We start from the raw sequence: 26,491 nt of genomic DNA, 5'->3' as shown, positions 1-26,491 counted from the left end.
GTGTCCTTTGCTCAGGCAGCCTGTGCTGGTGACAGTAGAAACCGGTGTAGATGCTAAAGTAGAGGTTCCAAGGCCCCACCAAAGCTGCCCGCCCCCTGGAAATAAACAAGGGCTAACCCAGCCATTCTTCTCCTGCCCAAGCCCCCTCCTCAGGCTCCTGCCGCAGCTGTCACCACCTCTGATCCAATTACAAACCCAGGGCCCGAATTGCTTCCTCCTCCTCCTCCTAGTCCACAGCAGGCCGGGGACCCATCTTTCCTGGGAACGTGGAAGCCAACCCTCAAATCTGTCAAAGGCTGTGCCAGGTGCTGACATCCTGCCCACCCCATTCTGAGCTCGTTCCCCGAGCTGGTGCTGAAGAGGGTCCTGCCACCGGGATGTGTGGAATCCTGCAGTTGGCTTTGTTTGGATGTTTACCGACCTGGCACCGCACCTGCTGCTCCTCCTTCCCATCCAGTCCCTGTCTCTCTGCTTCCCAACTAGTCTATGCACACATGCAGTCACCTACTCCCCACTTAGGGCTCTCTCTCTCTCTCTCTCTCTCTCTCTCTCTCTCTCCTCTTCTATCTCTGTCTCTGTCTCTTTCCTCTCTATCCTCTCTCTCTCTCTCTCTCTCTCTCTCTCTCTCTCTCTCTCTCTTGCCTTTCCTCTCCTTTCCTCTTCTCACTCTCTCTGTCTCTCCGATCTCCTCTCTCCTCTCTCTCTCTGTCTCTCTCTGTCTCTGTCTCTCTCTGTCTCTCTCTCTGTGTCTCTCTCTCTTCCTCTCTGTCTCTGTCTGTCTGTCTCTCTGTCTCTCTCCCTCCCTCTCTCTCTCTCAGTTTCTGTCTCTCTCTGTCTCTGTCTGTCTGTCTCTGTCTGTCTGTCTCTTTGTCTCTGTCTCTCTCTCTCTGTCTCTGTTTCTCTCTCTGTCTCTGTCTGTCTGTCTGTCTCTTTGTCTCTGTCTGTCTGTCTCTTTGTCTCTGTCTATCTGTCTCTCTCTGTCTCTCTCTCCCCCTCTTCCTCTCTCTCCCTCCCACCTCCCACAGTATCACCTCCACCTGCCTCCCACTCAGGCCTGTGTGCGTGACAGTGTGACAAGACACTGAGCAAGACTAGCCCTGAGCTTCTTCATTTGATTTGGTGGTTTTGGATCTTTTCTTAATCTAAACCCGGGATTCTCTATCTGAAAAATTGATTAATCATAGAACCTGACTCATAGGTTTTTCTGTCCCAGATCCTTGATAAATAAAAAACCAAACCCATCTCCCAAATCAACCCATGCTCCAGCATTCCTCTGTGACAAATGGCAGTCCCCTTCTCTTTACCCTTGGCCTTCTTTCCCCCATCCCCCATCTGCTCAGCTGCATTTGGCCTAAAGACCTGTTTGGCCTCCTTGCCTGCAAACCCAGTGAGCCAAGGAACGGCCATACTTCAGAGAAGCTTCATGTGTTTAGAAAGTGTACCCAGGGGCTGGAGAGATGGCTCAGTGGTTAAGAGCCCTGGCTGCGCTTCCAGAGGTCCTGAGTTCAAATTCCAGCAACCACATGGTGGCTCACAACCATCTGTAATGGGATTTGATACCTTCTTATGGCACACATGTGTACAGGCAGATAGAACTGCTCACATTTGAGTGGACCATGTTCATAAAATAAATTAATCTTAGGAAGGAAGGGAGGGAGGGAGGGAGGGAGGGAGGGAGGGAGGGAGGGAGGGAGGAAGGGTTCAATTCCCTTAAACAAGGCACAAATGAGTACTGCAAACTCTTATGCTGAGAACACCCCATCCGCGGTCAGCTGATCTTCATAAAAATAATTGTTCAATCCACTACCTTCTGACTGGACTCTGTAAAAGCAGTTGTTGATTTAGGGCAGAACACACAGTTGCTGAACTGGAAATGACCCCTGTCAGTGAGGAAAAAGATAGCTCTAAAGATTGTGGATTTATTGCTCTATTGAACTTGGGTCAACCTTCTGGCCCCTGCATGAACAACATCAGTAAATTGCTGACATACATTCCCTGCAATTGAGATTCTTCTCCACTTTTCAAAATCACACATCAACGCAGGTCTTAGGAGGAGGAGGGTGAAGCTGAGATGGGAGGACTTTTGAGGGTGAGAATTGGGAGGAGGAAGAAGCTACCATGAGTGATAAGGACTGTACATGAGGCAGGATGTGCACCCAAGTTCTGGGTAATGACGTGCAAGGTGTTGTGGTGAATGGGTAGGTGTATGAGTGCAGTCGGGTGTGTGTGTGTTCGGCGGGGTAGGGTGGGAAGGGATAACAAAACAACTAACATATGACTGCTGTCAAGTGGCAAGGCAATGTCTTAGCCACCCCTTGCTGGACCTTCCTTGACTCTGAACAGGGGAGAAGAAAACCTGGTCTCAGGGCTGACAGGTGGCTCAGTGCTAAGAACATTTGCTTCAGTATCATGAGCTCCCAGGTCAGATCCCAGAACTCATCTAACAAGCAGAGCGTCCTCACAGATACCTGTAGCCCTAGCTTCAAGACGGAGAGCTAGATATGGAGACAGGAATTGCTGGCTTCCAGCCTAGCAGAAAAACCATGCACCCCAGATTCAGGAAGAGACCTGCCTCAGAGGAACAGGCAGATGTGCACTGTGTACACTCACATATAAATAACATATAAAAAAAAAACCTGGTCTCCATCCAAGATGGTTTCAAAAAAGAGATCTGGGTCTCTAGAGGGTAAAAAGGTTTAATTGGTTGGAGGTCAGGTTCTAAAAAGCTTGCTTACTGGTAAGGGCTTGAGGAAGGTATGTCCACAAACCTAGAAGACAGAGGATAAAGACCACAGGGACATCTGGTCCAAAAATGAAGGCCACCCCCACAATAGTTTGGATTCTGAGCAAGGCCACTGTGGCTTTCCTTGGAAAGGTTCATACCGGTTGGCTTAGAGACAAGCACTGACGGGGGTCATGTTAGTTTCAGGAAAAGTTCTCTAGAATCCACTTTATCCACTTTACAGACCAGCATTTGCTCGGTCAAAGGTTTTAGCAGGCCTGACTGTGCTCTGGGGCAAACAAACTCCCCTGGCTATCAGGGGTTGCCCATGACCTTGAGAGATTTTTTATTTTTAAATCACACTTCATCAACCATTCTACACATTTTTCTAAATAAGATCTTTGTTTGTGACTGTGTGCATATATGTCTTTGGGTGATGTGGGTATCAGATCCCTGGAGCGGGAGTTACAGGTGGCTGTGAGCTGCTGTAGGTGGGTGCTGGGGACAGAACCGTGGTCTTCTGCACGAACAGCCAGAGTTAACCGCTGAGCCATCTCTCCAGCCCTGTATTAGTTACTCTCTCATCGCCGTGACCAAAGTACTTGAAAGAGACAAACTGAGGGAGGGAATGTTTATTTTGGCTCAGTTTCAGGGGGATTTCAATCAATCACAGGGGGGAGGCAGGGTGCAGTGGCTGTCAGGGCAGGAGCACAAGGCAAGGCAGCTGCTCACATTGGAGTGGACCAGGAGGCGGGAATGGATGGAACTGTCGAAGACTTGTCCCCAGTGGCTTCACCTCACTTCAGGGCACAGCTGGAGACCAGTGAGCTAACAGACCAGGACTTAGGTCTCTGGGGCCACTCTGAATTCAAAGCACAACCTTCCAAGTGATCACGAAGGAGGAGAAATGGGCAGCACTGGTTCACGTGAAAACCTTTTTGGTTTGCTAATGAGGCAGGACTGTGTCCTGTCCATACAAGGTTCTGCTGTCCTACTAAGCCACCTGCTGCCTGGCCCCCACGCAGTAAAACGGGCTGCTGAGTCCAGCTTTGCTCTAGCACCCACTCGCCACCCTCCGTGGGTCGAGTGAATTAGGGCAGCACAGGTTTGTGGGAGCCCGGGAAGAAGCAGCAGACTGCTCCACCCATCACACTGACAGAGCACCACCTCTGCTGGAATTTAGAAGTGGCCGGACCTCTTAGGATGGCTTTTCATGGCTTGGTAAGCAATAACCTCTTGGCGTTTCAGCTTCTCTTTGGACAATGGTAGAATAGGTCTTCCTGGGGTGTCCAGAGACTACACAGTGGCTGCTACCAATCATTTGCAAACACTTAGTGAACTACAATGTCGAAGCCAACAGTCAAATGTCGTCCAATATAGAAATGACAATGCCCTTTCGGGAATGTCTAAGACAGCTACAGTGTACTCATATCCATTAAAAATAAATCTTAGAAAAAAGATTTTAATTTATTTTATGAGTGCTCTATCTGCATGCCATAAGAGGGCATCAGATCTCATTACAGATGGTTGTGAGCCACCATGTGGTTGCTGGGAATTGAACTCAGGATCTCTGGAAGAGCAGCCAGTGCTCTTAACTGCTGAGCCATCTCTCTAGCACCAAGAAGTCACTTCTTAATTAGACATCTTTTTTTTCCTCCCCCAAGTGTGGACATGTTAGAAATGGGTCCACGAGAGAGAGGGTAAAACTAATGGAACAGCCCCATTGACACAGGGCATCAGTGATTTCTCCTCCATGTGCTCCCCAGTGCTAACTCCACGGCCAAGGCCATGCTCAGAGCAGTCAGAAGATGAATTGAGGCTATCTCGAGGGCAGCTGGGCACTCGGAACTGTGCTGACACAGCCATGTACTTATGCCTCTTCATCCGCTGACCATGACACATCCATCTGTGCACGGTTCCTGAGGCCAGAGAGTCTCAGATCCCCTACAACTGGAGTTTCAGGTATTTGTGAACAGCCATGTGGGTCCTGGGAATTAAACCCAGGTCCTCTGCCAGAGCGACAAGTAAAAAGGAAAAAAGGGTTGGAGATGGGAACTGACTATGGGGGCACAGGCCTTTATCCCAACACCTGGGACACAGATATGTAGATCTCTGTGAGTTCGGGGCCAGCCAGGGCTACAGTATGAGACCCCATCTCAGAGAGAGAGAGAGAGAGAGAGAGAGAGAGAGAGAGAGTGTCCCAAGCCTTTTATCTACTTAAGTGTTTGGTTAATTTTTGTTGCTATCTGTGTGTTTTTAAAGACTGGGCTTTACCATGCAGCGCTGGCTAGTATGGAAACTATGTAGACCAGGCTGACCTCCAACTCAGGGAGGCAGATCCACCCATCTCAGCCTCCTCAGTACTGGGATTAAAGGTGAGGACCACCATGCCCACCAGAGTCCTTGACTCCAAAGCAGTATCCAGTCTAGGTTTTGGAACAACCCGAAGCTACAAGTGCCTTCCCCAAGGCTTCAGGTTTTCTGGGAGAAAGAAAACAGCCCTACAATGTTCTGAGGACACAGAGGAAACGCAGAAGCTACGAACTGGAACAGACGAAGGGAAAGCCGCGGCTTGAGGAATGCCAGGCTACAGAAAGGAGAACCAGAACTCCTCTGAGCTTAAATGAGGACTCGGAAGGCAGAAGGAACAAACCAGCAAAAACATGTGCTCTGCAGTGACACAACCCGTTCTGAGCAGTAGTCACCTTTGCCCAAAAGTGTCCCATTTATGAGTGAGCTGCAAGCAGTTAACACTTAGCTCATAAAGAGCTGCCCCAGAGGTCTCAGTTATACCACACCTTGACCTCACAGGTCAGCAACTCCAGCAAGGAATCAGTGTGGGGGAAAAAAATTAGACCCAAAATAGAGCTTAGAATGTATTAAGGGCCCCCTCTAGTGGCTATAGGGAAAATAGTTTGAGATTTGGAGAGCTGAAGGAGCATCTACACAAAGTGGAGAAGAGCACTGTTCTGTGAGAAGGCATAATGGGCTGTGTGGAAACTGCTCCAGCTAGTCTTGCCTTAGGTGGCACTGAACTTCGCACTAGACATTCATAGGTTCCATCACCGTAGTCCCAAATAATTTGGCTCTCAACCGATGATCTTCCAGCTCTTTCTTGCCATCTCTGAATTTTCAGTATTTAGAACTCTCATCATCACCACCGCCACCATGATGTGCTTGCTGTATACACAGCAGAAGGTGTCTGCTACCTTGGAGCTTAGTTACAGGAGTCACCTGGTGTGGGTTCTGGGAGCCAGTGAGCAAGCTCTCTTAACAGCTGAGCCATCAGCTTTAAAGGCTGAATGATTCCGGGTCTTGGTATTACTGCTTTTTGAAATGTGCCTGATAACCGGCTTGGAGATACCCAATTACACAGAACCCATCAACGATAACGTTCAAATGTTAATGTCTCTGGAAAACTCATACCACAGTGTGCCAACCTGACAGAGTAAATAGATCCACATTCTCTCCGCAAACCTAATCTCCATGCTGCCTCATACCCTGCACAGTTATTGGCTGACACAAGGCCTCTTACACCCAGGAGACACTCTGTCTCTAGGGAGACTGACGGCCACATGGCAGATTTATGGACAGCACTGGCACCTTCCTTGCAGAAGCCTGGCAACTGGGAGTAACTCGGTCCCCCTGAGACATGGGGAAGTGTGACCCAAGCGTTCCTAAGTTGGTGAGTTCTAAAAACAAAACAAAAAACAGCAGAAGGGACAAACTGAAGCCTACCATCTACACCCTTAAACCCTGTCTGTGTAACAGGCAGGGCCATGAGCAGTGTCAACGCCGTACGAATAGGGTTGTCTCTTTGTTCTTCAGATCTTGCCAGAGAAAGGACCCACGGCTTGGGTCTGGTTATCTAACTATGCTAATGTGTTCAGTTGGGCTACCTGCCTGATCTGGGCTTCACATCTCATCTGCAAAATTAGGGGCTGGAGAGATGGCTCAGAGGTTAAGAGCACTGTCTGCTCTTCCAGAGGTCCTGAGTTCAATTCCCAGCAACCACATGGTGGCTCACAACCATCTATAATCAGGTCTGGTGCCCTCTTCTGGCCTGCAGGCATACATGCAGGCAGAAAGCTGTATGATGTATACATAATAAATCAATGTTTAAAAAAAAAGAAAAAAATTAGAATATTAAACTAAAGAAATGCATCTCTGGAACTAAATATATTCTAATTGCAAGGTTATTTTTAGCTTAATGTGCAAACACCAAAGCCGTATTTAAAGATGTGCTTTTGCAAAACCTGAGCTCTAGACAAATTGATGTTTCTTCTAGATATGTTCACCACTTCATCAAGATTTAATGTGACCAAAGCTATAACATTTCTAGGCAAGGCTGCCACTAAAACAGATTTTGTTGGTGTTAACTTCTCCAGGGTGAAATTAAAAGCACAGCAGAAGGGCTCCACCTCAGGACAGAGAGCAATGCTATCTATCCAATGAGGAAAACGAACCCTCAAGAAGGCACAGCCTACAGGCAGTGCCGTCTGTGAAGCCACCAGGTTGCCACTGTGGCCTGTAAGGACCACGGGCTGGGACAGTGAAGTCTCTTCCTAAAAAAATACCAACTAGCAGGCTCCTGTGAGCTGAATGAAGAACTAGTTCTTTCCAGAGTTGTTAGAAAAACCTTTAAACAATCAAGCACATATTTGAAAACACTTTTACTAATGCTTAATTTTAAAAAGGATCATATAAAAATCAGTTTTTGCCCCTTCCCACTTCTGAATTTGTACTTTTCAAAGATTATTTTTAAAAAATGTCTACACTTTTGAGGACACAAACCCTAACGAGCCTAATCTGTTATTTAAAAGGGAGAGCACAGCACTGAAGAGCTTTGCTTGCTCATTTCCACAGGCGGTCGTCACAAGTTCGATGGACATGCTGAGCCCCGGGCAGACCTATGATAAGTTACTGTGAAGGCCAAAGCAGAAGAATCACTTGAACTCAAGAACCTGAGAAAAGCTTATACTAGACATAAAGTCCAATTACTGCGGAATAGCTGAGGATGAGACCTCGGGCAAGGATCTTGGGCTCACTGTGTTTACACACACAAGACCCTGGTTCTAAAACGATTCCTTGGGCATCAACCCGCCACTCACTTCAGACTTTGGGGCTGTCACGATGGCTCAGTGGGTTAAGAGCACCGACTGCTCTTCCACAAGTCAGTTTAATTCCCAGCAATCACATGGTGGCTCACAACCATCTATACCGGGATCTGATGCCCTCTTCCGGCTGCAGATGTATACGCAGACAGAGCACTCATACATAAAATAATAAAGAAATCTTAAATGAAATCAAGGAAGGTGTGTGAGAGCTCTGCAAGCCTGAGAGCTGAGCTTAATCCCTGCCTGTGGGTGTAAGGAGAGAGCTGACTCCACAAACTCGTCTGACCCACTGCGCGCGTGCACACACACACACAGACCCAAAGTGAACACAGCCCTTAAATTCAATGTATTTTAAAGTGGTTTTCAATGTGTCCAGGTTCTGTTAGTAGGTGAGTAGCTGCTAAGGCAAACTCTACCAGACAGTGACTCCAAGACATTGGAGGTATCAGCAAGCAAAGGAAAGGGAAAGGGAAATGTGCTGGGAAGAATAAACAAGCTGTCCTTTTGCAAATAACATCACTTATGCAGAAACTCTCAAATATTCTACCAAGGGAGTCATATGATGCAAGTTTCCTAAGATCTCGAGACCAGCAGTGTAGCTGCAGGGAGCCATCCACTGAAGAATCACAGTACAAAGGGATAAAACCCAGGTTTGAATCTCGGAGAAACAACAATCTTGATGATTGGTGATAAGCCATGTTAGGAGTGTACACTGCTTGTATAGTGGCACTTCCTGTCTGAGGATTACTATTGACCCTGGAAAGCCATCACATAAATCCAAGTCGAGGGACACTCAGTATTGAAAAGTACTCTTCAAAACTGTGAAGGTTGCCACGTATGGTGGCACACATCTTTACCCTGCAGCCCTCAAGACTCAAGGCAGAGGCAGGTGGATCTCTGTGAGTCTGAGGCTAGCCTGGTTTATATGAGTTCCAGGTTTGCAAGAGGCACACAGTGAGACCAACCGACCACCACCCATCCATACACCTACCTGTCTAGTTATAAGAAACAAGAGGACAGAGAGAGGACACCCTGTAGTAACGTATGTGGACTCTGAGACAACATAAAGGGCAGTACTGGGTAATACTAGCAAAATCTGCAGTTTTAACTGATGGTTACAGTCTATTAGGTGACCAACACATCAGGAACCACTGAGGTCTGAACCCTGTCTCTCCCCAGATTCACAGGTTCAACTGTAACTAAATAAAGGTTGTGTCTTTACAGAGGTCATAAATTAGTATGAGGCGTTAAGTCCCATTATTGGTATTGTTACTGGAGAAGGAAATTCAGACAGTTGTTTTTAAATGTCCTACTTCAAAAGACACTATATTAAAGTTTAAACACACACACACACACACACACACACACACACACACACACACACACACACACACACCAAGGTAGGACAGATATGTACCAGAACATACCTTTTAAAGGACTTGTAGGGGGATCAGGAGAGGGAATTAAGTAAACCTAATTTGAAAAACATTTTTAAAAAGCCATCTTAAAATCTGACAAGGGCTGGAGAGATGGCTCAGTGGTTTAGAGCACTGGCTGCTGCTCTTCCAGAGGTCCAGCAACCACATGGTGGCTCACAACTATCTGTGATGGGGCTGATGCCCTCTTCTGGTGTGTCTGAGGACAGCTGCAGTGTCCTCATATACAGTATCTTTAATAACCTGACAAGAATAGGCTGGAGAGATGGTTTGGGGGTGAAGGCACCTGCCACCAAACCTGAGGACTTAGATTCATCCCTGGAACCCACATGGAAGGAGAGAACTCCCACCCCCACACACAACGTAGAGAGAACATACGCACACAACACACACATAAAATAGTAAAATTTAGGAACTCTTCAAGAATTCAAATAAAATTCAAAAGATTTGAACAAGTTTCAGCAGAGACATATACAAATGAGTGACAAACACAAAAGTTCATAAAAAAGTTGCTAACATCACTGGTCCTCAGAAAAATGCAGATTAAAACCTTTACTGAGACTTTCACACTCACATAAAGAAAAGGGGGTGTACAGCAAGTGTCTGTGAAGATGGACTCTCTTAGGCAAAGCCTGACGGCCCTCAATGTTGAAATTAGTTAGTCTGTGACAAACACCAGCACTCCTAGACAGTCAGGAGAAACAAGTTCACACACACACACACACACACACACACACACACACACACACACACACACGGCCAGCACTTCTAGGCAGTCAGGAGACACACACACACACACACACCCCGGCAGCATTATCTACAGAAGCGAAAGGTAGGACCACGGATAAGCAAGCCTCGCTCGGTGCATATCCCCAGCAGGACAGTCTGCAATGGGAAACAATACAGGACTGACCCATTACCTGAGGGGCAAACCTCGCCAACACTGTGCTGTGAGAGCCACGGTGTCCGTATGATCCACACGAACTGACCACACTGTGAAGCCATTGTGGTCACCAGAGGCTGAGAGGAGTGAGTCCATTCATACCTACAGTTCTAAAACTATGAAAATGACTGTGCAATCCTCGGTGCACTAACATCATGGACTGCACACGGGCACACATGGTGAATTTTATGGTGTGTGAATGGCAAAGCCAGTTAAAGACAAAGGCCCCCAAAGACCTCACGGTGAACGTGGCCTCAGCAATACAAGTTTACTTTTTTGTGGTCCTAGAACTGAACAGGGCTCAGCCGTGCAAGGCACGGGCTCTCGGAGCTGCCTCCCCAGCCAGTATAAAAATGTCTCTCTCCAGAAACTGCCCTGACTCAGCAGCAAGGAAACTGCATGGCTCACTTATTTGTGGCATCAGCATCTGAATCCCACTTAAAACTGCTTTCCCAAACCCATGACTCTGGTGAAAGTGGAGTCACATTAACTTTAGTGCTGAGGGGGACTGCAGAGACGGCTCAGGGGTAGCAGCACTGGTAGCTCTGAGTGGTCCTGTGTTGGCTCACAAATGTCTATAACCCCCCTGAGACTCAGTACCCTATTCTGGTGCATGGATGTACACACAGACAAAAATGCCTAAAGGCCTTATCATGCTGCATAACAGCAGGGCTAGCAGTCCTCAAGACTGCACCACCCAAGGAACTTCTAAACAAGGTGGCTGGGACAGCATTCCCTCAGGATTGACTGGACTAGCCCAAAACACTTAGCACTGTGACACTTGGAAAATTCAAAACAGATTTGAAAACCCAGTGATGTAATGAACAGAATATGGAACTGTACTTTTAGTCCTCTATTAATCGAAAGCAACGTGTTCTTATGCAAAATATTTATTGAATGTTTCTAACAATTACAAAGACAAAAGGCCACATTTACACTAAGTTAGTCACAAACCAATTATTTAATAGAAGCTATAAAATAATTGGGAATATTTAGAATCTCAAAAGATTTAAAATAGGAGGACACTTACAAAAAGTCGTGTAGGAAATAAAATTCCTCGACTATACGTAGAAATGTAACATTACAGGGGAGCTTATAAAATACAAAGACAAGTATAAAAGGACTGTGTATTCTAAATCCAAAAACTCAGTAATAACCAATTATTATTTTTAAAATTTACAGTTCCCAGGTACGGACCACATTACTATACACATCTTCCAAGACGGCAGGCGTTATCTTTCAGTTAACCATGCGTGGTATCGTCTTCTACAAAGTCTTTGGCCATCTCTGCTGTGATCACGTCGATGTGACTAACCTGAAGAACAGTCAGTGCGAAAGGCTGTTACGTCTCAAAGAAACACACACGTGAGAGCCTGCACCGCACAGGGTGGCATCTAACATACACAGCCTACGGCCTGTACAACCTTGAATCTTACACACCGCGTCCAGTGGCTCTGAAGCGCCGACTGTTAGGCTTCACAGCCCTGTCTGTTGAGTGTGGAAGGGGAAAACGCCTGATCCCAGCACGGCAGAGGCAGAGGCAGGGGCAGGGGCAGGGTTGCCCACCTGGGCAGCCTGAGCTACGGTGACTTGTTTGGGGGCTGCTGAGGACCAAACCCAAGGCCTTATGATCGCTAGACCAGCAGTCACCACCCACAGCGTTTCCTCTTAATGAAAATCAAGGTAACAAATGGGTGAAAGTTAAGTTTTCCATTTTTGAGGCAGACATCATTTAAATAACAACTTTCTAAGTTTTCTTTCTCTAATATAACAAAATCAAAATAAACATCAACCTAAAACCAAGTAAAATTACCTTATTTCTGAACTTTACACCGTAGAATTTATCAGCAGACTCAAGCAGTTCAGGCCTAAAAGTGGTAGTGATAAACTGGGCGTGTACAGCTAGTTCCATAATCATATCTGTGAAAACAAAGTAACTAATAAACCTCTTATCACACCTGAGAATTTAACAACTAATTATTTTCTGTCTACAATTCAAATCTGTCAAAGCCGCCCATGATTTTTATTGTCTACAAACTATCCAGTAGACTTTCAAAGCACAGACTGCGTGCCACATTCTTATCACTATAAGCAGACCTCTAGCCTAGTGGTGGTACTGGGGGAGCAGGAGGATCAGAGGTTGTTCTAGGCCACGCTACACGACACCGCCTCACACCACAACAACACAACCCTGAAATAGGAGACTTTTAGCACTGACATGGTAGAGCCACATATTTCTTGTACACACAAAATTAATGCTAGCTATCTTCCTAACGTCACTCCCTCCAAAAGCTTTCAACCTGTAAGATCAGACTTAGTATCTTAAATAAAAGATTGGGTGTTTCTGTACAAATGTTTTGCCTGCAGATATACATGTGTGCCCGTACCCTCCCTCAGTCAGTCAGAGAAGGGGTTGGAATTATGGACAGCCATGACCACACCGTATGGTTGCTTGAAGCCAAACCTATGTTCTCCTGCAAGAGCAGGCAACGATCTTAACTGCTAAGTCACCTCCAACCCCACAGCACTACTAACACTGAAAAGACAGTCAAGTTTTAAGGCTCTTGTATGAAAATTTAATGGAAAATTTAATTACTATCTGTCAAAAGTAAACTCTGAAAACAGTCTAATACCAAACTATTAAAACTATTCTGAGAAAGGATATTGAATATATACTGTACTCGCATTAACGAATGACTAAGGGCTAAGCGACATCATCATCAAGACATCTCAAGGAGACAGGGCTCAGTGCATCCCAGACTGGCCATCAACTGATCACCTTCTGAATGCTAAGAACACAGACAAGGGCGACCTTGCCCAGGTTATGCAGTCAAGCCCATGGCTCTGTGTGTACGCGTGTGTAGGTCAGATAACTTATGGGAATTAGTTTTCTTCCACTCCGTGGGACTAAGGGACTGGAGTAAGGTTCCCAGGCTTAGTGGCAAAGAACTTTTATCAACTGAGCTGTCTTGGTGGCCTCCCATCTCACTGAACCTGAAGCCCCTGGTTTGGGTTCGACTGGCTGGCCTTTGGGTTCCCAGGATCGTGTCTCCATGTGCTACCTGTTCACATGGTAGGCACTTTAGTCCCCATCTCCCCAGCCCACAGTTAAGTCCTCACTGAGTAGAAATTAGAACTGTACCTGACACAGCTTTTCTGTGCTGAGCATCCAAAGCTTGGTCGATCTCATCAAACAGGTAGAAAGGAGCAGGGTCACACTTCTGAATGGCAAAAATGAGAGCAAGGGCTACCAGAGACTTCTGCCCTCCTGAAAGCTGCTGCATTTCTCTCATCTCGCCTTGCTTTCCTGTAAATGATACCTAAGAGAATACAAAGAGTGTTATCACCTCAAAAGAGATGACACCATCATCCACCAAAACTAAGGGGCACATGAGCAGTTCAGGTAAAATGAAACATGAACTCTACTATGACGATGCTACAAGAAAAACTGAGTGTAGAGATTTTACCCTGATCCCGACTCCTGTGAACTGGTCAACTGATGGAACGCTGCTTTGTGACCCAGAGCCCCTCTCGCTCTCGCCGCTCCCCTCTCCTTCGTCCTGAGACTGGCTGCCCTCCACGTCTCCTTTCTTCATCACCAAGGTCGCTTTTCCCCCAGGTACCAACTTCTGGAAAACTTCACTAAAGTTCTTAGATACCTTAAGGGAAATGCAAATGTTACATATTTCTATTTGAAACAAGTATTTAAAAGCAAGCAGAGGTCTTTTCAATTCTTTCCGGCGCTGCCTAACTCCAATTCACATTACTCTGTTAGTGGCCTGTGGGTTGCATTAGCCCCCACACATTACATTCACCTCTAGACGGAGGTTGGATTACAGCAGAACGCACCTGTTTGAAGGTTAACTGGATAGCTTCATATTTTCTAAGTTCGAGTACATTCATCAACTCCATGATTGACTTGTAGCCCCTGTCCAATTCTTCCTGTCGCTTTATCAGTTTCTCCTTCTGCTCAGAGAAATTCACAAACTGGTCCAGAGCCTTCTTGTTGACATGGCTGTACTTCTTCAACTCTGTGTTGCACTGCTCAAGTTTCCGAAACAACTAAGAGAGAATACAATAGAGTAACAGACTCACACGCCACAGGGTTTTACAAGGCCACTTTACAGTTAAAATGCAGTCAGACTCACCTGCTTCAGGCTCAGTGTCTGGTACTTTTCAAATGCTTCCTGGGGAAGGGACCCCAGCTCTCGGATCTTCTTCATGCACTCCTCTTTCTTCTTCAACAGCATGCCCTGTCGGTTGGTCATCTTCTCCAGCTCTTTAGTGTCGTGATTTATGGCATCCATGTGCTCCTTCTCCATGTTCTTCCAGCGCTCCATGCTTTTCTGGAGCTCTTTAATTCCAGCTTCTGTTTTGTCAATGGAATTATCCAAATCTACGATGGGGGAGGCAACAAAATGAAGGCCATTAAGACCCACTTCATAATCAGAATCTTAGATCTGAGTAGATTTTAATGGTCAGATTTTCTTCAGTAGGTTAAGTTTTCTTGATGTTTAAATTTTACTATGAAGTTTACAAATCACGAAATTCCAAGCAGTTTTCACTTGAGCACTAACATAGGAGAATCTGTAGAACCATTTGCATATTGATGCTGCATTCTGCATAATGTACATGTGCACTTATTTATGTGCATTAAAGAGGTAATGAAGGAGCTGGGGATTTAGCTCAGTGGTAGAGCGCTTACCTAGGAAGCGCAAGGCCTTGAGTTCGGTCCCCAGCTCCGAGAAAAAAAAAAAGAGGTAATGATACCCCTTCCTTCCAACCATGCTGAAGCAGCAGTTAGGAACTGGACAGTCACTGGAGTGTAGCCTGATAAGAGCCTAGGATTAGCCTTTCTTTTATCAGCAGCGGTAACACTCCTGACAGCATCAGCCAGGACACTCATGCACAGGAAAGGGTACTACATCTTTTGTTAACAACTTACATAACTGGATGGACACAGGGGCACATGGCTTCATTGGGGAAGCAGAGACAGGAGACTCTGAAGAGTTCAAGGTCAGCCTGATCTACGTGGTTCTAGGTCAGCTAGGGCTACAGTTAAGAACTTGTTTCAAAAACAAAACAAACAGGGGCTAGAGAGATGGCTCAGTGGTTAAGAGCACTGGCTGATCTTCCAGAGGTCCTGAGTTCAAAACCACATGGTGGCTCACAACCATCTGTAATGTGATCTGATGCCCTCTTCTGGTGTGTCTGAAGAGAGCTGCAGTGTATTTTATATATAAAATATATATAAATATATAAAGAATAAATTTTAAAAACAAAACAAACAGCAGCATGGTCAAAGAATAAATGAACTGTCACACCCTGCCCCCCATGCTGCCTTGTCCCATCCCCACATTTCTAGTTACTTCCTTAACCTGCCCCTCTCCCCCATAAATAAAATGTGGAACATTTACTAGTCTCATGAAACAGTCAAAAATATTTTAACAAAATAGTTGCCTTTGTCATTTTGTAGTAATTTTATAAAACAAACTAAACTCAATAAAATACTAAAAAAATTTTTTAATGATTTTTATTTTCTGTACACTGGTGTTACGCCTGCTTGTATATATGTATGGTGGTGTCAGATCCCCTGGAATTGAACCCAGGTCCTTCAGAAGGGCAGCCAGTGCTCTCAAACACTGAGCCAACTTTCCAGGCCCCTGAAAAAGTTTAAACTAAGCATTTACCTTCTGATCTTGCCATAGTATCTTTCACTCTTTTATTAATAGCTTCAAGTTCTGACGTGGTGGCAGTAAGAACAGTGCCACCTTCTGTCTCTCTCAGTTCATTAAGTTCCTGCAACACAAAATAATAAAGTTCAATGAGATTAAACTTCAAAATATGAATTATGAGTTATATATACTAAAAATATACATATATTAAACATGTTATAACTAGTTGTCTAAGTGAACACTCAAGGAAGCAAATGTTGTGTACTTGCCTCATGTATGTGTAAGTATGTGTATGTCCTCATATATATGTATGTGTATTTGGACATAATTGGACTTACTGATGTAATTACTAAAGTCTGAGTACCTAACTACTAACTAAGAAACTGTGACCTAACACTAAGCATGTGAGCATCAAGAACTTACTTATCACAACTGTAATCAGATAGAAAATGCTACCATTGCCTTTACACTATAGAAAATCGGGGACAGAAGTGTTAAATACTTGCACAGATCACACACTAGGTGGCGGTGCTAGCTTTCCAACCTAAGGAGTACTCGGTCAGCCACGCAGGCTTTGGCCTTCCGGTGAGTGCTCACTGACACTTCCTACAGCTTATGGGCAGCAAGGAGCTACTGGAAACAATGTACCTGCTCTACTTGGTCCAGACGTTTCCTCAGATTCTCATTGAGGTAAGTCTCTACTCGAGTAATAATGCCTTCTAGTTTAATTCTTTCATTCAGCAGCTGTCTGTTTTCCTAGAAGAGCAGAAGAAAACATTACAAAAGTGTTCATTAAAACGTCCAAGAAGTCTGTTAAGGGCCAGAGACGTCTCAGCAGGCAGGTAAAGGCACCTGCCCCACTGTAGGATGACTTGAGCTTAATCCTGGAACCCACACAAAGGCAGACATAGAGAATCCACCCCACGAGCTGCCCTGTGCTCTCCACACAGGACGTGCACAGGCAGCTCACAGCAGCCAACACCACACAAATGAACGGTAGTAACAGTAACACTTAAGGAGGAAGGAAGACGAGGCAATGCACCAAACGTGCTGTCCACTGCTTGTACTCACATGAACTGACACAGGAGCTGTTTTATACATGAGTGCTCTATCTGCATGTGTACCTGCATGCTATAAGAGGGCATCAGATCCCATTACGGATGGTCGTGAGCCACCATGTGATTTTGGAGAATAGAACTCAGGACCTCTAGAACAGCAGGCAGTGCTTTTTTTTTTTTTAAAGATTTATTCATTTATTATATATAAGTACATACACTGTCTCTGTCTTCAGACACCCCAGAAGAGGGCATCAGATCCTATTACAGATGGTTGTGAGCCACCATGTGGATGCTGGGAATTGAACTCAGAACCTCTGGAAGATCAGCCAGTGCTCTTAACCACTGAGCCTTCTTTCCAGCCCCGGCAGGCAGTGCTCTTAATGCTGCACCATCTCTCCAGCCCTGAAAGGGGAGTTTTTTGATCCTTGGGACTCATACTCACAAGCTTTCTCATCTCCATATCCAGCCAAGAAATGAAAAATAAAAGTAATTTAAGCTGTTTCTTTAGACATTATTACCAAGGTGACTGGAGAGATGGCACAGCAGTAAGGACACCAACACAGTGGCTCACAACCTATCTCTATGTCCAGGTCCAGGGGGTCTGACATCCTCTTCTGGCCTCCGAGGGCACCAGGCACGTAAGTAGTGTGTATATATATATACACGCGCAGTCAGACAAACACTTATAGAAGACAGGAATTAGCTCTCGGGTCACCTGAGTCCTCTGCATCAGATGGCGGACTATACTGTGCATTAGCTAAAATAAAATAAACCTTTTCTCTCTAAAGCTGCTTCTCTTGGTGTATTTTATAAAAGTAACCACTGTATTGAATAAGACAACAGAAAACGAAGATTCCATGTACAATCCTAAGATATCCAGAACAGCTTAGACAAAAGTACCAAAAGCCTTATTTTGCTCTCATGGGTATTCAAATTGCATGTCTGGTTTTTCTGTTTTCTTAATATATTTTCTTTCTTTCTTTTTTTTTTTTTTTTTGGTTCTTTTTTTCGGAGCTGGGGACTGAACTTAATATATTTTCTTAACACTACTCTGTGTCTCTAACGGCCGCCAGTCTTCAGCAGGTTTCTCCCTCCTGGGTGCACTTGCCTGCTGAAGCTGCCGGATCTCGTCATTCAGTGCGTCGACTCTTTTCTGGTCTTCCAGGCTGAGCTGAGAGAGCAAATCTGTCCCTAGCTCTGCCTTCAGCGACTCTCTGGTCGACTCCATAGCGTGCAGACTGGCCTCCAGACTCTGCAAACTGCGTTGCTGTGTGAGACAGATGATCAGTTAGTTACCATGTTACATCTAACAGCACAGCACTGCAAACTATGTCTATATTGAGTGAGCTAAACAACTCTATCAACTCCATTACTAAAGCGCTACAATGCTGACAGGCTGCTGTTAGGGTTATTAAATGCACTTTGTGCTTATATTTATACGTTATGATAGGTTCATTGGGATGGATAAAAACCAGAAGACACAGAAACGTGTGTACTAAACTTTTTTCTCTGGTTGGTGCCGGGGAGTTGGATCCAGGACCTCAGGGCAGGGATGCTGGCCAAAGTCACCAAGTACCCCCACGCCCCGCACTATGCTAAGTTCCATCGATGGAGCTAAGTAGGTCTTTCTTTACTTTTATAAATATGTATATAAAGACACTGTCGCTGTCTTCAGACACACCGGAAGACGGCCTCAGATCACATTATAGATGGTTGTGACCTACTATGTGGTTGCTGAGAATTGAACTCGATCTCTGGAAGAGCAGTCAGTGCTTTTAACCATTGAGCCATCTCTCCAGCCCTGTGTAGATATTTATAACGCACAAGTGACAGAACGGACAAATATTACAACTATTCAGGTATATGTGTAAGAATAAAAATTGACAGGTTGTTTTTAATAAGCATTGTGTGTGTGTGTGTGTGTGTGTGTGTGTGTGTGTGTTCTGCTACGGATAAAAAAGCATGAAGCCAAGGATACATGTACAACCTATGATCTACACTGAAGCAAGGCTGTGACGAGGGACACTTACGGACCTTTGGCATGAAGGTCTTTTCTGACTGCTGTCTCTTCTCTTTTAGCATCTTCATCTCTGATAAGATGCTATCTCTGGATGCTTTAAATTTTCTCTGTTGGGTCTCTATCTGCTGCATTTGGTTCATCAATTGATCAATTTCATTATTAATCCATATAAAAGGCTAAGGAAAATTGTCCTGATGTAAATATATCACATAGTACAAATTCTCTTCATTTCTTACAAACAAATCATGAATCTTTTCCTTTACTTTCAATAACTCCCCCAGATTTTTGGACTACAGCAATGTTAAACTAAATATTATCACTAAAAATGTTCAAAGAAACTTGAAACATTTTTCTACACATTTTACTCTAAAATATGCATACTTAACAGTAGAAAAACAGGGGTTGGGGATTTAGCTCAGTGGTAGAGCGCTTGCCTAGGAAGCACAAGGCCCTGGGTTCGGTCCCCAGCTCCGAAAAAAAGAACCAAAAAAAAAAAAAAAAAACAGTAGAAAAACATAGGAATTATTAAATGTTAAGCAAAATAAAGTAATAACATATATTGTATATACACAAACAAATATATGTACTTAAATATCTTCATTCAAAAACTGAGTATCAGAAGACTGTCGAGCCATAGATAGTTGGAAGCTCTCAACATCCCCCCTCTCATGTTTCTATTTGTGTGCATGGAAGTGGGGGTACATGGGCAAGTGTGGGCAGAAGTTAACACTTATTGTCTTCTTTTACTGCTTTCCACGTTACTTAGGAGACAGTACTTCTTCATGACTTTGGAAAGCACCAGCAGGCCAGCAAGTCCCTGTCTCCTGTGCCCACCCTTACCAGGCAGGAGCTCAGGCTACAGAGGAGCACCTCCATGCCCAGCTTTGCGCTTGCGTGCTGGGGATCCCAACTCAGGTCTCCATGCCCGTGCTAAAATCACCTTACCCACTGAGCCAGCATCCAACACACAAGCATCCTTTTCCTCAAAACTTCCTCATATTCTGTCTTAACATCTTGCCACACTTAAGCAGTTCTTGAAGAATTACAGACCCTAGCAGGGCACAGCTAAGGCATGTCTTTCTGTACTACAAACAGAACATGGTTTTAAGAAATGCATGTGCCTGAGTGCTCTGCTGGGGCTGAACTCACCGCTCTCCAGCTCCAGTACACTTACTTGGGAGAGCTGCAGATGCTTCTATGTGCAGATGCTCCTATGTTACCACACTAACAATCCACTTCAAATTTTGCCTAGATGTAAACCCTAAAGGACATTTTCCAGAGCACCCACCCATTCAGTAGATTTGACATCTGTGATGCTACACTCCTTCAAACACCAGCCCGGTCTTCCCTTCCATCTCCCCTTTTATTCTGACATCCTCGAATTCTGTTGCTCCTCAAGCTCTATTTCTTTAAAGAATGCAATAGTGTTGTCTACTTATGGTCTTCAGAAGTTAAACAAGCTCTGTGTTTAAATAAAAAGCAAAGTGCAACATCACCCTTCCAATATTCCTCGGGATAAAAAGCATCTAGGGTACAGGACAGCACATTCCATCAATGCTGTCCGTTCTCTGTGGTATCCCATCAGCCCCAAACAGAAGGATATTTTCAATGTTTCTGCGCAGGTTTTCATTGAGCTTAGCTTCGAGCTCACCCAGCTCCTCCTCTGCTTTCCTAACATCCTTCTGTAACTCAAGGCGAGACTTTCTTGTGTCGTAATAGCCTCCAGTCAGAGCACCTCGATGGCTGACTTGATCACCTACAGACAAAATGGAGTCATTGCTTACCAGTCTCTATTCAGTGAGTAACTTACAATGAAATACTAACCTGAGGACTTTAACAAAAGGATGCTTAAGAGGGAAAGTCAAGGTTTCACTTCTAAATATCTTACTTTTTTCTTGATTTTTTTTCCAAGACAGGGCTTCTTATGTAGCCCAGGCTGTCCTCAAACTCAGAGGCCTGCACCCCTACCACCACAACCTTCCAACTCTAAAAATATCTTACTTCTCAATATAAAATTGGTGGTCTTTATTTGGGAAGATCTGAACATCAACAACTTGAGAAAATGTGGAATCACACTCAATTTAAAGAATCCACCAACACTTACAAACCTGAGAGGAGGGCTCTCTGCCAAAGTGACAGGCAGAATAAATGAGAGAAGGACCCAGCTGTTAGTAACAAGGATGTTTACCAACCAAACATTCTTAAGCAACTGACAGGTATGTGTGCCTGTAGACTGTACTATGTATTTATTTTTTAAGCGACAGGGTCTCTCACTATGCAGTCTTGGTTGTTCTGAAGCTAGTGACGTTGGGATAAAGGTGTGTGCTATCAGAGTCCTAATAAGCTCACACAGATTTAGCTACGAAGGAAGTGCCTTTACCTGAGAGACATGCTAAACTTTAGCACCACAAGTAATAGGACACATTCTAAGAAACAAATACTGCTCATATAGTAGTCATACCAAGAATGCTGAACTGGAATATGACAAATCTAAAGAATGGTCATTTCTCAGAGTCCCTTGCTAGGGAGGTGAAAGGGAGGAGCTTTGTGTAGTGGTACGCTCGCCCCTTTAATCCCAGCATCTGGGTGGCACAGGCAGGAAGACCTGTGAGCTCCAGGACAGTCTGGTCTACATTAGCTGAGTTCCCAGATAGCCAGAGCTGCGTAGTGAGACCCTGTGTCCCATTCCCTGATCCTCTACTCCAAGACAGGAGGCACTGCCTTGTAGCACTGATCACACTTTTAGGTGTCACAGTGCACTGGAGTGCCCTTGTTAAGAGACAGCTGCTGGGGCTGGAGATGAACTGCTGCAGTGGCACAGCTTATTTTCCTTCAGGTTTGACAATGTGGGTATGCTCCTTTGAGAAATTTCAACAAAAATGAAGATACTAAACCACATTAAAAATTCTTTTTTTTTTTTTTTTGGTTCTTTTTTTTTTTTCCAGAGCTGGGGACCGAACCCAGGGCCTTGCGCTTCCTAGGTAAGCGCTCTACCACTGAGCTAAATCCCCAGCCCCCCACATTAAAAATTCTTATAAATTCACAGAACAATTCAACTATATTTGAGTGGGGAAGTTTATGCTACTATTCTTGGAAGAAAATCTATCATTAGCACTTATGACTTCTTTATAAAGAAAATAATTATTTTAAAATATTATTTAACAAAGCTTCAAATTTTTGAGATTTTGGTAATTAGCTGGATGTGATGATGCATGCCTTTAATTCTTAGGAGGCAGAGGGAATCAGATTCAGAGTGTGAGGCCATCCTGATCTACACTGAGTTCCAGGCTAGCCACTGCTATGCAGTTGAGATTCTGTTTAAAAAAAAAAAAAAAAAGGATTTGATCCATTTTTAACTATTATTTTAAAGGATCATATTAAAACTATCTTGGTACTTATCCAATAAGCTGGTCTCTTTGATCCAAGGCACTGTGCTTAACACGTTCTAATCTTGGCTCCATTGTTCAACAGGCAAAGGAGCACACTGTGCCGAGACAATGTTTACACTGACTTCTGAAACCTAGGACAGACGTACACACCAAATATGTGCAGCCCCAGTGGCAGACTACATACCTCATGTTAAATGTCCTATTAGCATGTGCTTAAAGCTAATTATTATTACAAACCTTCCAGAGTAATGCAGTCCATAGTGAAGGCACGAGCTAGCTGAGTGGAAACCTCCATGCTCCGACAGATGAGTGTCTTTCCAAACACATGTTTGAAAGCTTTGTCGAATCTGGGATTGTACCTCAGCTTACTGATCATAGGAATAGCATCCTGCAACAGATATTGTTAGGAAAGTACTGTCACAAAGTCGATTAAAAACTGTTTGTAAATTATTACTATCATCTATGTCTTTATGAAATGAAGAGCACAAGTGCCCTTTATACAGAGGGCACTAGACAAATCATTCTTGTGCACTACCACAGAAGTAAACCCTGCTTCTGCCTGTCACCACTGTGAAGAACAACGCTTAAGCTGACCACGAAAGCCTAACTGCTAGTTCCGCCTCTAGATGTACTCTGGAGGGCTTGTTTTACTCACCTAGTTAAGACCTACTATGTGTTCAAGATTGTAACAATATTTTTCCTTATAAAGCTGTAAAGAGTAAATGAAGTAATGAAAAAAATCAGAAAGTATATATGATATAAAAGGTAAAGGTACAGAACTAGTATGTCTTCGGTGTACTAACTAGATATTCAGAAAAATACTTTTTCAAGATAGTATTTCTTTTCCAGGCTAGTGGAGTTGGTCAGTGGGTGAAGAGCTTCCTGTGCAAGCATGCGGACCTGAATGTAGCGCCCAGTACCTATACTAAAGTCAGGCATGGCAGCACATGCCTGTAACCCCAGCACTGCAGATGGGTGCTGGGGAGGCTGGAGATGGGTAGATCCCTGGAGCTCCCTGGACAAGTTAATGTAGCCAATTAGTGAGGTTTAGGTTTAGTGAAATAACCATTTTAACAATTATGGTGAAGAGGGTAGAAGACATTCTCTGGCCTCTACTTGCACATAAACACATACACACACCATTTTAATTTCCTTCCCTAAACTCAGAACAGGACTTTTTTTTTTCTTTTTCTTTTTTCTTTTTTTTTTTTTTTTTTTTTCTTTTTTTGGAGCTGGGGACTGAACCCAGGGCCTCTACCACTGAGCCAAATCCCCAACCCCAGGACTTTTTAATAATTAGAGAACACCAGTGTAGCCACCATGGAGCACAAGGAATACACTACAGTCCAGAAGCCATTTCTAGCCACACTGCAGGTGCCTATGTGGTTATCCACTGAAGGTGGTCACTGACTGCTTCTTCTTGAGTGAGTCCCTCCTCACTGTGCAGCAGCCACGCTATATCCATTCTTCTTTTTCTGCGGTGCTGAGGGTGGAGCCCAGAGCACCATGCACACTGCACAACTGTTACTCCAGTGAGCGTCACATATCCATCTCAAGCTCTTCCTCCTTTCAGAATGTGGTGTGTGCCAGTATTGCATGTGTGTGAACATGTTTGGACATGCCACAGTACACACATCCAGAGGCCAGAGGCCAATTTGAAAGACTCAGTTCTTTCCTTCTACCAGGTGGGCTCCAGGGATCGACCCTGGGTGGTCAGACCTGGCAGCAGGGCCTTCACCCTCTGAGCCTTCACTCCAGCTTCCCTGTGTCTTGTTTTCATATGACCTCATATCTGTGAGCCTCAATTCTCTTCCCCAGAGCTTCAAAGTAAAATTGGTAAAAAGCAGAAAGGATTCTCAATAGTCTCCTCAAATTTAATTACCCATCATTCTAATATAGGTTCAGCCTTAATCCTAGAGCAAGACAGTTTGCTTCAACAATCAACATGCTGAGATCAAAGACCTCAAAGCAATTACCATTATCACAGCTAGCAATCCCTTTACAGGATATGTAAACATGTAAGAACAGACACTTCTTGGACTATTTTAAAAGCATATCCAGAAAGCCTTAGCATCTTCCATTTATGTGACAGGATTCCTGGGGAATTCTCCCCAAATTCCTAAACCTGCTGTCACTCTGAAAATGAACATAGATACGACGTTTTGTTCCATGATTTGGCTACGACCTCTCCCCACTCAGCCCAACCCAGCACCAAGTGTACTTACTCTATGTGAGGCACTGAGTCCCATATTAAACAGATGTCATAACAAACAACACAGGGAGATTTTAACTGAGACTCACGTTAGTTTCAGGATAGGCAGTGTCCCTCACATCTAACTTGTTAAGAGGCAGGAAAGTCACCTCTCCAGGAAGATTCATTTTATTGAACTCCATTAAGATCTTCGTGCTGACTTCATCTGAATCGACAATGTGATAGAATAACCTGCACAACAGAATCAGACGTCTTTACTGCCGGGAAGGTGGTGCCACAGATGTCTAAGGACTGCACGATCCACATTCCTCTATGCAATCCAATCCATTATCTGAAGGAAAAACTTCCAGTGAACTAGGAACCCCCAAAGGGTAAAATCCTAGTTTCTGGAATTAGGAACAAGTATCCAGGACCTACTTCTTTAACTAGTTACACAGAATCAAGGGTAAGGGGGTAACGGAAGACAGGCTGCACTGCAATTACAAAACTGTTTTCAGATTATTCTCACTTCTCTATTTTTAAAAGAAAAAAGCATTTAAATGTCAGGCAAAACTAAAAACCAAACAAACAACCACCAACCTCACCTGTTACCGGCAGTGACTTCCACACAAGTATAGAAAGCTGGTTCGCACTCAAAGTTATTCATCACGATGCCATGGTAGCCATTTTGCACATGCTGGTTTATACCCTTCCGCCGGAAATGGTCTAACACTTTGTTAATGCTGTCGATTCCATTTAAAATGGCCTGAAGGTAGTTAACAACAAAAATCACATCACCAGGGACACTCTTGCTGTCAAGAAATGAGCCTACTATGCCATTCAAGTAGACATAATACTACCGAGCACATTGTCCACTTGAAATATGGTAACTACAGTTTACATATTGTGGGTTGTGTTCTGTGACACCAGAGTTTAAAATGGGCTCTTTATCTAACAACAGAAATGGCGTTCATTAACACAGGCAATGAACTAGGTCTGACTAGGTCTGGCGGCACACACCTGTGCTTCCTGCACGCACTGAGCTGAGCGGAATGAGTCTGAGGTCAGTCTGAGCTACACAAGTAGACCTTAAACAAGCAAAGCAAAGTAGAAAAGCATAAAGTAAATAAAGACAGAGAAGAACTGTCAGCACAGCCCAACTTCGTCGTGCTTGTGAGTGATCGGGCTCTGCCGCCTGGTGCTAGAACACTCGATGGCTTGGGCTGTGGGAACTCACTGATGACTCAAGACTGCTCACCTTTCCTGTTGCCGCTCTAAGAAGCTGCTGCTTCTTCTCAAGGTCTTCTCTCTTAGCGGCAAGTGCTTGCTGTTCTGCATTCTCCTCTCTCCACAAGTAACTAAGCAAGAAGAGTGAGGGGTGAACAGCATTTAAGAGTTACATACTAAAATCAAACAAAGACTGCATCAAAATGACAGCACATCTCAGTCTACTAACTTTCTTTCACTTTGTAGTTCATCTTTCTTATTTTTCACTTCATAATATTTTCTGTCCAGTTCTTCAACTCGAGCTTTGACTTCATTGAGATCCTGATCCAGTTTCTATGGAAAAAATTTTCTAGTTTGTTATCGATTTAATCCATAGTGACACACAGCAGATACATATACTGAAGTTCAAGAAATGATAATTTAAATGTCCAATTTATTATACATTGGCTATATCTGAAAGAAGCAACTAAAACCCAGTTTCAAAAGGGTCACTAGGCACGACAGAACCTGAAGACACACACCATGGGCATGAATGGTTACTAATGAGGTAATGGGACATGTGACGGGAAAGCCGAGGAAGGGGAGGGGAGACGCTGGGGCAGTGGTGAGAACAAAGGACTGCCCAGATGTATCCGAGTGTACGCTGGGAGGGTAGCACATGTCTAATTCTAGCATTCAGAAGCAGGCAGACCTCTGTGAGTGCCAGGCCAGCC

The 26,491-nt window shown here is 44.4% G+C and overlaps 1 protein-coding gene across 2 annotated transcripts in view; it reads right to left on the bottom strand.

The window, feature by feature from the left end:
* Window positions 1–11,092: 11,092 nt before the first annotated feature.
* Smc3 (structural maintenance of chromosomes 3) overlaps window positions 11,093–26,491 on the bottom strand; it is a 43,102-nt gene continuing 27,703 nt past the window's right edge. For both annotated transcript variants that reach the window (XM_039109434.2, NM_031583.2), the window contains 16 exons: window positions 26,008–26,111; window positions 25,810–25,909; window positions 25,157–25,317; window positions 24,662–24,803; window positions 22,598–22,748; window positions 20,575–20,727; window positions 18,986–19,137; window positions 18,060–18,218; window positions 16,542–16,649; window positions 15,909–16,017; window positions 14,367–14,614; window positions 14,068–14,280; window positions 13,686–13,877; window positions 13,361–13,538; window positions 12,032–12,138; window positions 11,093–11,533 (listed from right to left, as the gene is read on the bottom strand). In XM_039109434.2, the coding sequence (XP_038965362.1) occupies window positions 11,462–11,533; window positions 12,032–12,138; window positions 13,361–13,538; window positions 13,686–13,877; window positions 14,068–14,280; window positions 14,367–14,614; window positions 15,909–16,017; window positions 16,542–16,649; window positions 18,060–18,218; window positions 18,986–19,137; window positions 20,575–20,727; window positions 22,598–22,748; window positions 24,662–24,803; window positions 25,157–25,317; window positions 25,810–25,909; window positions 26,008–26,111 (2,349 nt within the window). In that variant the 3' untranslated portion in view covers window positions 11,093–11,461. The remainder of the gene's footprint in view (window positions 11,534–12,031; window positions 12,139–13,360; window positions 13,539–13,685; window positions 13,878–14,067; window positions 14,281–14,366; window positions 14,615–15,908; window positions 16,018–16,541; window positions 16,650–18,059; window positions 18,219–18,985; window positions 19,138–20,574; window positions 20,728–22,597; window positions 22,749–24,661; window positions 24,804–25,156; window positions 25,318–25,809; window positions 25,910–26,007; window positions 26,112–26,491) is intronic.

The sequence above is a fragment of the Rattus norvegicus genome, chromosome 1 (assembly GCF_036323735.1).
Source record: "Rattus norvegicus strain BN/NHsdMcwi chromosome 1, GRCr8, whole genome shotgun sequence".
In the NCBI taxonomy this organism is placed as follows: Eukaryota; Metazoa; Chordata; class Mammalia; order Rodentia; family Muridae; genus Rattus; species Rattus norvegicus.
Note: the sequence above shows the minus strand (reverse complement) of the source record. Positions and strands in the feature narration are given on the sequence as shown.